The 13,005-nt window shown below is 39.4% G+C and overlaps 2 protein-coding genes across 2 annotated transcripts in view; both read left to right on the top strand.

The window, feature by feature from the left end:
• LOC145490564 (uncharacterized) overlaps positions 1-13,005 on the top strand; it is a 72,946-nt gene that overhangs the window by 11,181 nt on the left and 48,760 nt on the right. The gene's annotated exons all lie outside the window — the stretch shown is intronic.
• LOC145488947 (uncharacterized) lies at positions 9,868-10,805 on the top strand. Its single transcript, XM_081467801.1, has 2 exons — positions 9,868-9,927; positions 10,225-10,805. Exons 1-2 carry the CDS (start codon positions 9,912-9,914, stop codon positions 10,761-10,763), a joined length of 555 nt encoding a protein of 184 aa, XP_081323927.1. The 5' UTR covers positions 9,868-9,911; the 3' UTR covers positions 10,764-10,805.

The following is a 13,005-nucleotide window of genomic DNA, read 5'->3' as shown; positions in this document are numbered from 1 at the left end:
ACAAGATATACAAGAAGAACTTGTATGTAGTTGTTTTTTTTACTTCCATTCTATTTTACACCTGAAAACATAAGTTGAGGGAACTTATGGTTTGAAGCTTCTTCTGCCGCGATTTTTCGATATCGTGAGACTGTCACAAAATGTAGAAGAAATAAGATTTTTTTTTTTGAAAAAAATATTTGAAAGAAATGTCTCAAGTGCTTCTTTTCGCCGTATTTATAATTGATAGGAAAATACTTAAGTGGATATTTCTTGTTAATTTGGAGTTAGGCTAAGACAGAAAAATGGCTTTTGTGTTTTAGTGGATGTTCATGGAATGGCCAAAAATCGTTAAGTTCTATGTAAACAGTACGCCAGCACAGAAAAACTATTGAAGTCTCCAAACATTTTATGGCTTTTTTGAGAACTTTAGTGATTTCTCTCACTATTCATGTTAGAATAATGTGCATTTGCTGCTGCTCAGTGCAGATATTTGCCATCAGTTGAAGGCCATTCCCAACACTACGAAATATGCACCTTACTTAAGGAGGGGGACATTGGGGGTTCTGAACACTGCAACACCACAAAAAAAATTAACGAACACTGCATCATCGCAAGAAAAGTCAACGAAACACCGTCACCGCAACTCGTATTTTTAGTGCCATGATTCGTTCATCTACATTTAAAACAATACTTTTATACCTCAACAATTTTCCACAAAATAAACATATCACAACCCTTTTCATTGCGCAAGTGTCGATACTGCTGATTCCTGTAAATCAATTTTCTTGCTGTTGTGAAGAAACCTTGCGGGAAGCTAGGAAGCGGACGAAGAAAAAAGAGAGGAGCCTCGCGAGATGGCCTTTACCCCAGATCCCTCTCTTCTTTTTACATGTACTTCGCTCACTTTTCTTGGTGTATAAACCCACAGACTGAAGCCCTATCTTGACTAGAAGTATTGCTTTCCGGAGCTAGTTGCGTTTGCGTTCGATATCGATAATCGTTTGAAACAATAGAAGGTCAAGAAAGTCGCAGGACCTGGGAGAGGGTATAGACCGGTATCACAATGACCTCTAGACGAAGCCGAATAGCAAAAGGAAAAAAAAAATAGTAAACGTGTGTAATTTACAAAGCTTCCTTAGCTCAGAAAGCCTTCTTTCTCCCCTGCCGACGCGACATCTGAATATATTTTGTTGCCGGCAGTTTTCGCCACGTTTTCCTTTTTTGCGTAGGAAAAAGCTGCGCAGTCAATAATACATCATATTCGGCCTTGGCGTTTACAGAATTTCCAGGACTGTTTCTGTCCTTGCTCCTCTACGTGTCTACCGAACACTGAGCTCCGGGTGGCAGAGGTCGAGTTTCTTGTCAAGTTATGTATAAATAAAAACAGCTTCGGATTGGCAGCCGAAGGATGTTGAAGATTGACTAGAAAGTGATGGTCTGTATTTTGTTAATAATTATTAACCTCAATGGTACGTGTTTGTCATAAATTAGCATGGATTAACGAAGTTTACGTGCTAAATGTAGGTCAAATATAGGTTTGAGAATGGTAAATCAAAAACCCCCAGCACCGAAAACAATTTCATTTCACCGTACACCGCAGCGTGAAAAGCACAAACATCGCACACCGTAGGGTTTGAGATCATCGCAACACCGCAAGTTGAGATTTTATTCACCGCATCACCGCATTAAAAAAAACATCAACACCGCAACACCGCAACACCGCAAATCCTAATGTCTCCCTCCTTAAGATGGAACCACGGAGAGAAATCAAATGATCTAGTTCAAATGAATGTCTGTGCTTTGAGACTGATAATAGCAGAATGTAATCCAGTGGATTTCATTTTCACATGGTCTTTCTTGTTGTAGAAATACTAAACCAGAGAAAGCTGATTAAATATGCATAAATTAGTGACAAACAACCATTTTTGGAGGGGTCCTCCTTACTTGAAGGGAATAAATATTTTGACCTATATTTTTGCCATGATAATTTACTCACCAAACCCAACGTTTATGCCAAGTTTGACCGAAATCGGTGATTTGAGCTGTATCACCTCCTGCTTGGTTCTGCGTGATCTTCTCATCATGAGACGACTTTCCACTAAATATCAGAATGGGTCTTTAATATATTCGAGCAGTGTACAAATTAAGAGTGTGTTCAGTGGACACACTCTTAATTTGTACACTGCTCGATATTTAGTGGAAAGTCGTCGTGGCTATTATTAAAACTGCAAATTTAGCCGAAAAAATTATCAATTACGTACAACGTGCCGATACATTCTCAGTAATAACGTTCTCATGCATGCTCTGTAATTAAACAAATTACGTACGCACTCTGATTGGCTAAATCAGCGCGCTTAATCAGAGTACAGAAGCACGATAAGCTGGATTTCAAATTTTTGATTCGGAACTTTGACAAATTTGACCCAAATAACGTTCCCTTTGACTCAGACAAACGCAATGGTCTGCAGTAAACATAACTGCATAGAGTGGATTGTTGACAACAGATGCGTTAAAACTGTACCTAAAATAACAAGTTTTGCTAAAATAACGAGTTTTGCGTAGCGAAGTAAACGAGTTCTCAGCCTAGCGAATGTTTTGATAAAAGACATTACATCGAATTATACTTGTTATAAAGGCAGAAATTATACCTTATAGATGTAAAATAATGGCAGAAAACACTAATTGAGCTGTCTCTGCTTATGATGAGAAGCTTTATTTTTGTAAAAATGTTCAAACAACACTTACCTGGAGTGTAGTAACTCTATCGCTAAACAGCAATCCCCAGTCATCTCAGCGAAGTAAACCTCAAAAATTCCCACGGTCACCCGATGAGTGATCAGTGAAAAGCTTGCCCTGATAATCTATCCTGTACTCGGGAGTAGAACCAGTGGGAGAAGTTTAGTCTTTCAAATTTTGACGCTAGTTCGGACACTTGCTGCTAAGTAGCCGTAAATATCTGTAGCTCCTTTCAAATACAGCCCAGCATTTTGCATTTTCATCTGCAAGCTTTGAGCCCTTTGTTTTTGTAATTTCCTTAGGAAAAGTGCACGTTTTCATGAGCCACAAAGGGGCCGGATTGCTCTGGACTAGAAACTTTTAGATCCTTATAATTTTTATATTAAACTAAAAAACGAACTTTGAAGCCATCGTTCACTCTAAACCGAAAGTTTAGTTTATTCAAGTCCCGTTGGCGATTGACAGTTGTCTCGAAAGCCGATCAAATTATTTTACTGGCTTATTTTAGCGTTCTTTATCAGATTACAGATGAACGCTTAGCTTCCAGGAAATATGGGATATCACTCGAGAAAGGAGAACATTTGTTTTCGATGTTAGTGCGAAGACATGGTTTACAGAAATTTGGCTTCAATGTATACCTGCACTTTCTGTGTAAGCTCCAGACGTAGCTGGAAAAAAAGCACTAATCTTAGGACCGTATTTTGCTTGGATTGCAACTTTTCCAGCTGCATTTTGTGAGCACTTTCCCAAGCTATTATAGTTAAGAAAGGGAAAACATGTTCCGTGTTTCTAACGGGTTATATAAACACGAGTTTGAAAGAACGAGAAATGCTGTGGGAACACGAACCGCAGGCAAGTGTTTCCACAGTTTTTTCGAGTTCTCCCAAAACTTTCAAGAGTGTTTCTATACCTCGATAGAAACAGGGAGAACATGCTTTCTATTTCTTTTAGAAAACACCGCGAGGAAAAAGAGGAAAATAACTTGTTAAATTTGATTATCAAAATGTAGATTCTCTTTGCTCGCGCCACCATTACGTCAGCAGCTCGTGCTAGTTCTGTGTTTCTATCGAGTTTTATAATAAAGTTTCCATATAACGCGCGTTCTGATTGGCTGAAAGTGCGCGCTTTATCAGAGAACAGAGCACCAGTTGATGACGGTAGGTTGGCTTTGAAATTTTTGCGTCGGAATTTTGACAAATTTGCGCCAAATTAAACATCCCCTGTGATTCAGACAAACGCAATGGAAACGAGCTATTTGTCTGTAGTAAATATGGCTCACAGAGACCATTGTTAGCAACAGTAGTGTTAAAACTGTACTAAAATAAAAAGTTTTGCTAGATTCCCGCCGACAAAACACGTAACGAAATAAACAAATTCTCAACCTAAACAGCGCTTCGATAAAAGACATATATATATTTGTTACGAAGGCAGAAATTATACTTAAGAAGTAAAACAATGATAGAAAACAACAATTTAACTGTCTCTATTTATGATGAGAAGCTTTATTTTTGTGAAAATGCTCAATTGCTCAAACAACACTTACATGCAGTGTAGTAACGCTCGTTCTCCGGTCATCTCAGCGAAGTGAACCGAAGAGTGCTCAGTGCAAAGCTTGCTCTGATATTCTCTTCTGTGTTCGGAGTAGAACCAGTGGGAGCAGTTTAGTCTTTCTAACTTTTACGCTACTTCGGTCAATCTTACTGCATGCGGCTACAAGCCGTAAGTAACTGTAGCTCCTTTCAAATTCAACTCGGCATTTCGCATTTTCATCCACAAGCATTGAGCTCCGCGTTTCGCAATTTCCACTGGAAAAGTGCACGTTTCCATGGGCCACAATACGGCTGGATTCCTCTGGACTATAAACCTTCACCTGCCTTTAGATCCGTATTTAAAAATTAACTTAAAAGCGAACTTCGAAGGCATCGTTGTTCTCTCAAAAACCGCTCAAACTACTCGAAACTGAAAGCTTAGCCGAAGTCCGGTTTGTGATTGACAGCTGTCGCTTCGTTAACCAATCAAATTATTTGAACAATTCTAACAAGGATTGTGATTGGCTTATTTTAGCGTGCTTTATCAGAGAACAGTGCACGGGTGACGCCACTTTTGTTCGTTTGGAAAATAAAGTTTGGTTTGAAAATTCAGCCAAATGCGTGGAGAAATTATTAGATTCTTTATCATAAAACAAATAAAGAAGCCTCGACTGTGCTCTGTTCTGTTGTAAAGCACTTAGGAAGCAGTAGAGCACTCAAGAAGTGGGGAAAAACACTCGACTTCGTCTCGTGTTTACCCCTACACCTCTTTCGTGCTCTACCACTTCCTGCGTGCTTTACAACAGAACAGAGCACAGTCGAGGCTTCTTTATTTGTTAATTAGTATAAATCTACTAGCGTTCTATCATGAATGCCGGTCTCTGATTGGCTACGCTACTCACATCTATTCTGTGATAGATAGTTGGTAGCGTAGCAGTGCGCCCTTACTAACAAAATGAAGGCCGCTTCCTGGCGTTTTCGAAGTGTCTGTGAAGAGGATTTAGATAAGGTTTTAAACGACTAGTAGATTTATACTAAGACAATTAGATTATTCGCTCTCGATTTCTATCGTATGTTAGTTGACTCGGACTGGGCTCTTGTCAACTATCGCGCGATAGAAATCGAAAGCCAATAATCTAATTGTTTAATAGAAACACGATTTTTAACCAATCAGCGCGTGTATTTTCTCAGGATTGTTTTCTAAAATATGATAGATAAGGGTAGACTAGGTTATAGTAAAGTTGCTTAAGTTGACTAATAGAAAGATAATGCCTTAGTTTTGAATTAAAATGACTCCAATATTTGATGAAATACCAGACCGGAAAAAGGGATGTGATATTTCCAAGATAATGACACTTAAATGTCTTCTTTTTTCCTTTCTCCTGCTTCTCTTATTTTCTGCAGTTAAGCCACGATCCGTTATAATTTGTGAGAAACAAGAAGGAATAATAAGCTGCCCAAACAGAAAAATAATCGAAGTGCTGAACGCGAACTATGGCAGGCTGAACCAACATACGTGTCCTCATCAGGAAACGAACAACATAAACTGTCGTTCCAGCAATTCTCTAACACGCGTGCAGGATAAGTGTAACGGCAAAACCAGTTGTGAGTTACATGTAACTAATAGCTTGTTCAGTGATCCACGTCAAGGAACGTACAAATATTTGGAAGTCAAATACAGATGCCTGGAGTATATCAATTTAGGTAAGTGAGAAAAAGATAAAATGTGTCTGAATTATGCGTCACACTGCTCTTACAGTAGGCAATGTTTCATGACCTTGGTTCGCCAATGCTGTTATAACACACGCGCAGAAAACGTTGCTTAGTGTTAAATCCCTAGGAAACTTATAAAAAATTATTTGAGCTGTTGCCGCAAGCTTTGGCTATGGAACATGATTCTACTTCGTGCAACTGCGTTTGTTGTGCAACAAAAACGTCGCGAGACTGGAGGGACTGGTGGGTAACTCAGTATTAGATTAGCCACGTAAACAATTGAAATATCTGGGTAACAATTACAGCTGTCTGCAATATGCACTGAGGTATATGTAAGTGAGGCATTCGAATTCTGTGATGCATTTGAGTAAGCGGCGAAAATTGCCCTTGTTTAATAATTACAAATGTTCCGTTCAAATGTACAATTTAACGTTTCCTCCAAGATTTGCTAAGGCATGTTATTATATGGCTGTGTCTCACAAGGACTGGGAAATACCGAATGCACGAATTTGATTGGCTGAAATCGATATTGACCGCGGTCTAGATTTTCCCATCTAGACCGGCATCTGTAGACCGATTTCATTTTGCATTGAAAAAGTAGCAAACTAAAATAGAAAAATGTTCACCATTTTCTTCTATTTTCTTCTCAATCATTTATGGAAGTGCCAAAAAGCCTGATGACAAAAAAAAAAAAGAAGTAAAGAAGACGAGCACATTTCGGCAGGTTTAAGTTAAGCTCATCGCCGTTTGCAAGCAAAATGTCAGCAAACCAGTTACATTAAACGAATTAAAGTTTTCTTCTTTGCCATATAATAAACTTCTTATTAACCGAGCTAAGTCGGTCTGTATGGGAGAATCTTGACCTCGGTCGTGTGTACAGACCTCTCTGCGTTCGGTCTGTACGCACGACCTCGGTCAAGATTCTCCCATACAGACCTCCTGCTCGGTTAATAAGAGCTAATTCTTAATTTGGAGTGAACATCACCTTTATGTTGCTTCGATCTAAAAACGCGTAGTGTGCTTAATTGCATTCGCATTCATACGATTACCTACACTAATTTATTGATCTTCCTACATCGAAACATTTCTTTATAGTTCCAAATTGAACTAGTCGTCTTGTTTTTTAGATATAGACGAGTGTACCAACGGAACACACAAGTGTCATATGAATGCTGTTTGTAATAATACCGCGGGATCCTTCAACTGCACGTGCAAAGATGGATTTCATGGAGATGGAATAAACTACTGCACTGGTAACATTTAAAATCATCCTCTACTTTGCTCTGACTAGGATCTTATACTCCGGCGAAACGTGGGCTTCGCATCTTGAAGAGGCGGTTAACTTGCTTCAATCGTCTTTCAGGACTTCCATTTTATGAATAGCTGAGTGTCTCACTTGACCACCGACACAGCACAAAAGCTTCTTCAGAAGCTAAAAACAGTGGCAATTTATAATGGCATTTGCATGTTTTAAACTTCAAGTTCTTTTTGTTGTTTTAGATGAAGACGAATGTACTAGCGGGACACACAACTGTAGTGTTAATGCTGTGTGTAACAACACCCGTGAATCCTATAACTGCACGTGCAAAGATGGATTTTACGGAGATGGAATAAACTGCACTGGTAACTATTGCTATATGTAATATGTTTTAATTAACCACTGCGAGTAATTACAAGCTTGGAAATTGGACAATATACAAGACGCACTGTAAATGACAAATACAACTTGACTGCCCGATTTGAATGGATATTTACCAGTGCGAGCTGGAGGCGAGCCGTTAATGCTAACAATTAACTGTAAAAACCAGATATGGCAGATCAGTTACCGGTTTTGATGTTTGAAATAATTAGATCTTTATCTAAACGGGAGTCTGTTTATCAGAGTAGGTCGAGGCGCTACGTCATCTTCAAATTGTGGCGCATGCGTATTGATGCCCGCTTTAATTGGGGACGATGACTAAGCGAGTGATGGCCAGGTTACCACTCTATCGCAGAAGTGGGGCGCTTTCCATTCAATTAAAAAATTCGGGAACTTTCCAAACGGGTAATGATGGTATGGAAATTTCTAGAGCAACATAAACTGTCGTTCCCGCAATTTTCTTCAAATCGTGCAGGAAAATGTAACGGTAAAACCAGCTGTGAGTTACATGTAAATAACTACTTGTTCGGTGGCGATCTATGTGGACGAACATACAAATATCTAAAAGTCAAACACAGATGCCTGGAATATATAGGTAACTGAGCAAACAATAAAATGTATTCGAATAATGCGCCACAAGCAACTGACGCATTCGTTTAAATGCAAAAAAAAAAAAAAGCTGCAGTCACAACGTGCAATGCACAATGTTGTTGCAACATAAGGCTGAATTAAAAAAGTGTAAAACCTCTTGGCAACTGTAGCGAAATCTACTTCGCGTAACGTCTGTTGCTACAAAAACGTTGCAAGTACATGTTCATTTCCAGGGATGTCTCACAGGACAATTTTTCTTACATCTTGTGTTAAAATGAAATTGCGAGGAAGTTGGTAGGAAAAATTTCTAAGTGCAACTGGTCCTTATAAACAGGCAATCACCACTCAATTTTGAACTTCAGAACTTCATGTTCCCAAGATTTGATAATTCAGTCATATACTTGTATACGATCACTCTTAACAATTTAATCACTGGACTTTAATTGGAATGAGCAGCAATTAAATTGAACTGAAGCGTGCATCACTACTTTGGACTGAATTTAAATATATGCACAAATCGCCGAGATTATTAAATTTGCTGTAAACACAGGTCTCTGAGAAAACAGTTGTTTATTATGATCTTAACCTACCAATAGCAGCAAGTTAAATTCTTTTTAAGGTGGCCGAACACAGTTTTCGCGCGCGCTTTTGCTGATGTAATTGAGCGCGCGCACAAGGATTTCAAAGAGCGATCATTTTATTTACTCAACACCCGCACTATCTGTGCTATTTTTTCTCTATTATTGAACGCAGTGTATCGATGGCTTTAGTCTTTTATTACAAAGATAGGTTAGGAAAGGTAACGACGCAAAGAAACCAGCAATTCTCAGCTTTCTCTTTGTTACCGAAAGAACCCAGTTAAATGCAGCGCATGCGCAGTTGCTCGAAAAATTGAGACCGATTGCTTTTGCAGAAACTTGCGGATTTCTGACGATCCAGTCGTTAGAATTTCAAGAAATTTGGCAAAAAAATAGTTCAGAAACCACATGAATGATCTATCGCAAAAAATCTGAATTTTGACATAGAGAATTTTTAATAATACAGAACATGCAGTGAAAACGATTTGCGGCGAATTACGAAAATCGCCTATGTCAAAATTTTATTAGAACAGTGTTGACAGAAGGGATTTAACGCCAATTCGTAGTGGGCAAAAGATGAAAAAAATCTAACGACTGGATTTTTTTTAAATAAACAAAAACCATTTTTTAAGCCTTGTTTTTAACCAGCCCCGTTGCCATGGCAACAGCACACACCTTAGCCAAAATGCGAGAATAAACTTTTCTGTGGTTAACCTTGACTCTTGCAAAAAACGAGCGCCAAAGCATAAATAGCTTTAAAATAATGGTGAATTAGGCATAGGCTCTTGAAAACTGTGTTCGGCCACCTTAACAGAGTGCGAAAAAGCGCCTGAATACGATTAATTCAGAAATAGTACAAAAACATTAAAAAGAACCAAAATGTAGAAATCTGATAAATTGTGAAGTAACACACCGTTTCGGGTGTAGCAGAGGTAAAAGCTCTGATGTTCTAAAGTTGTCAAAAATGTCTCTGTTGCCATTTCTTAGATTAGTTTTTTTTTTTTGTTTAAAACTGTAGGTTGGTATTCAGGTCAACCTGGGCGGTCCTGTAAGCACATCCGGGACTCAGGAGGCTCTAGAGAAGACGGTGAGTACTGGATCGACCCCGAGAGGAGTGGAAACCCTTTAAAGGTCTTCTGTGACATGACAACTGACGGAGGTATGTTGTGGAAAGTGATAGCAACGATAATGTCCAAAAACTTTTGCTTTTGCCGGAACGCAGTAAAGGGTACAACGGGCTCTAAGCTGTTCGAAACTATATAGGAGCTATACCACACTATCACTACTTTGGACTAGAAGCTTTCATTCTCAATTCCGTAAGGAAATCTCATGTTTTTTTTGCAGTCATGAATTACTTTGCTTTCTACATCTTGATGTTCTTTCTTGTCGTGTTATAAGTGGACATGACAGCTAACTTAATTTGTTTGATCAAGTGACCATTTTACCCTGATTTCAGGAGGCTGGCTTCTTGTTTCCAACGCTGTGCTTGACGGTTCATCCTCCACACCGCAGTTGTTAGTAGAGATGTCATACAGAGGAATCAGCAACTATCACAATAACCAGACGTTTCTGACAAAGAGTGCCATGAATGAGCTCAGAACGCACCTGTCTTTCACTCAACTGAGATTCCACTGCAGTAAACAACAGGGACGTACGTTCCACGTGACCACGGTCGCTAACAGCATTGGTGAAGCTGTAGTCCAGTACTTCAGCGGTCAGACGGATGTCCAGCCTGATGCCTGTGGTTCGTTTGTTAGAATGGAGAATGACAACTCGAGATTGGCAGACGTTTGCCGCCAGTGGGGATTTAATGGTATGAGCAATTACGTTGGCAAATGGGGGAATACTGTAGATCAAGATAGATTGTACAACCATGCGGCTTTTGCAGCATCTTTATATCACTGGCTGCTGACTCCAGGTGGCTCAAGATGGGAATGTGATGACTTCAAAGTTGGTGTGTCTTCTGGTGATTTCTGGAAAGTCTTTGTTCGTTAAGTCCTTGGGACAGACGTCAGCCCATCTATGCCCAAATACGGAAATAACAAAATGTTTATACCTCGGTAATTTCATCTGCATGTTTTAAGCGCTTCCGCTTTTTAGATAGTAAATTAAAGCGCACCTAACCCCCAAATTTTTTTTCGCTAAAACGAATCTAGACTTAATTTGAAGCATTTGGGCGAAGAAATTTTTCAATTTGGTTGAATCCTCGATTTTCTATGCCCTTTCAAAGTCGCGCTTGAAGCGTTTCACGACCGCGTTTTAGGGAGTCTGGGGCAGCGGTACCTGATGACGTCTACCCAGGAACCAAACACAATAGCGCCTCAGTCAACTCTCTGTATTTGCTCGAGAAAATGGAACCCAAAACTAATCGTTCCGATGTATTTCGGGACTAAAACGTCCAAGTTTTGTCTCAGAATCATTTCTTTTTCGTCTCTGGAGTCAGAGTTTAAGTTTCGATTCGGAAGACTCCGAAATAAACTTCGATCGAGCACGTTCGACAAATGTGAACCTCACTGCTTAGAGCTTTGAGAGCAATTTACAATATTTCAAGCGACGAAGGGGAAGACTTCTTTGCGGACGAGTTGCTTGTATATTAGGAATGGAAAGCTAGATACGAAGTGGAGGAGCAGGCAAACGAAAAGCACGAAAGAAAACTCAAGGACAGCTTTGGATGGTAATTTCGTCAACTAAACATAAGATTCCCACGCGTGTTTATAGCCCGTTTACATTTGTCCTTAGCGAGGATGTATTTTGTCAAGGTGTGATTGTTCTGTTAAATCCGGTTTGTGTTTTACTTTCAGTTGAATGCTTCATGTTTATAAGAGCGACGTACTTGTTGCAGTTTTCGAGACTTGATGACCTCCAAAATATTGGCTTCGATCGATTGAAAATCGTATTGTGTGGACCTGTATTTTTGAAGCTGCGGGGAGCAAGGCGGAAGGAAACATTTCATACAATTACCGATGTCACATTGTCACACGTTTCAAGTCGTAACTCCAAATAACCAATGTAAATTGTTCTCAAAGTTTGCAGTGAAATTCGTCGGATAAGCGAAAAGGATGTGTTCCCTAAGCGGTCCGCAGATAATGTTACGCGGTCATATTTTCGACGCTATTGCACAGAATCTTTGTCGCACTGCTGATTTCCAAGCCTTCGAAAAACTCTGAGTCTATCATATAATTCTAAAGGATTAGTTTTCGACTTTCATCTAAATCGAAAGAGAAATAAGTGTTGGTTAGCGGCGTACAGTTGCGATCTATTTACATATCAGTATAACGCTTCTTGATCATGATCGGATCACACAACTTTGCCGGTTATGTTATAAATACTGCGGAATTGGAAGATAAAGGTTGTCGGTAGTATTTCTACAAATTGCTGTTTAGCTTTAAGCAGAAAATTTATGAAAACAGCGTTCGAAAGTCTGCGGAACAAATTCAAGTGAGCGTTCTTCAATGGTTCTCACAGATTCAGTTCGCTTGTTTCGGTTCGACAAAATCAACCATCGTTTACGTCTTTATTGCACCAGTAGCCTATCATCGTCAGTAAATTGTACAGTATATCTTTCTTTAAATCCGGAATATTGCTGCAACAGCCGATAGCACCTCTGGAAGGCGTTTGTGCGCATTTTTCGAATGTGTATTGCGCCATCCTGAAGGAAATGAGAGGACGTGAGATATCCAACCTTCCTGGGTAGACGTCACAAGAGCCGCTGGACCCATTCTCCTCAAACTCGGTCGTGAAACAAAATGGCGGTGTTTTGGAGCTATTTTCGAGATTTCGTCTGGGCACAGAAAATCGAGGATTTAACGGAATCCAAAAATTTTTTCGCAGAACTATTTGAAATAACAAGTAGATTCGTTTTATCGAAAAAACATTTTTGGGGTTAGGTGCACTTTAACTGGATTTCTAATGATGTTTGTAGACAACTGCTCCACGTAAACATAGTGTGAAGATGGGTTTTTCCCTCTTCGGAGCCGGAAATGGGAAACGATCTTCGCAACGGTAAACGAACACAACTCGGAGAAAATTAACTCTGACCAACACCCTTGGCTTACGGGAACGGAAACTCGTCTGGATTTTCTGGTATAAAGAGATCTACTTCAATGGTCGTCTTTCAGTTTACGGACGTCAAGGGTGAGACTAGACTTGGTCTCAACAGTAATTTATACTGAAAATAATTTAATAACGATGGCATAGTCATTACATCAGCTAAAATAATGAACGAATAAATAAAACT

This window comes from Orbicella franksi, chromosome 6, assembly GCF_964199315.1.
Source record: "Orbicella franksi chromosome 6, jaOrbFran1.1, whole genome shotgun sequence".
Classification (NCBI taxonomy): domain Eukaryota; kingdom Metazoa; phylum Cnidaria; class Anthozoa; order Scleractinia; family Merulinidae; genus Orbicella; species Orbicella franksi.
The sequence above is the reverse complement of the archived record's forward strand: the minus strand, read 5'-3'. Positions and strand labels throughout refer to the sequence as shown.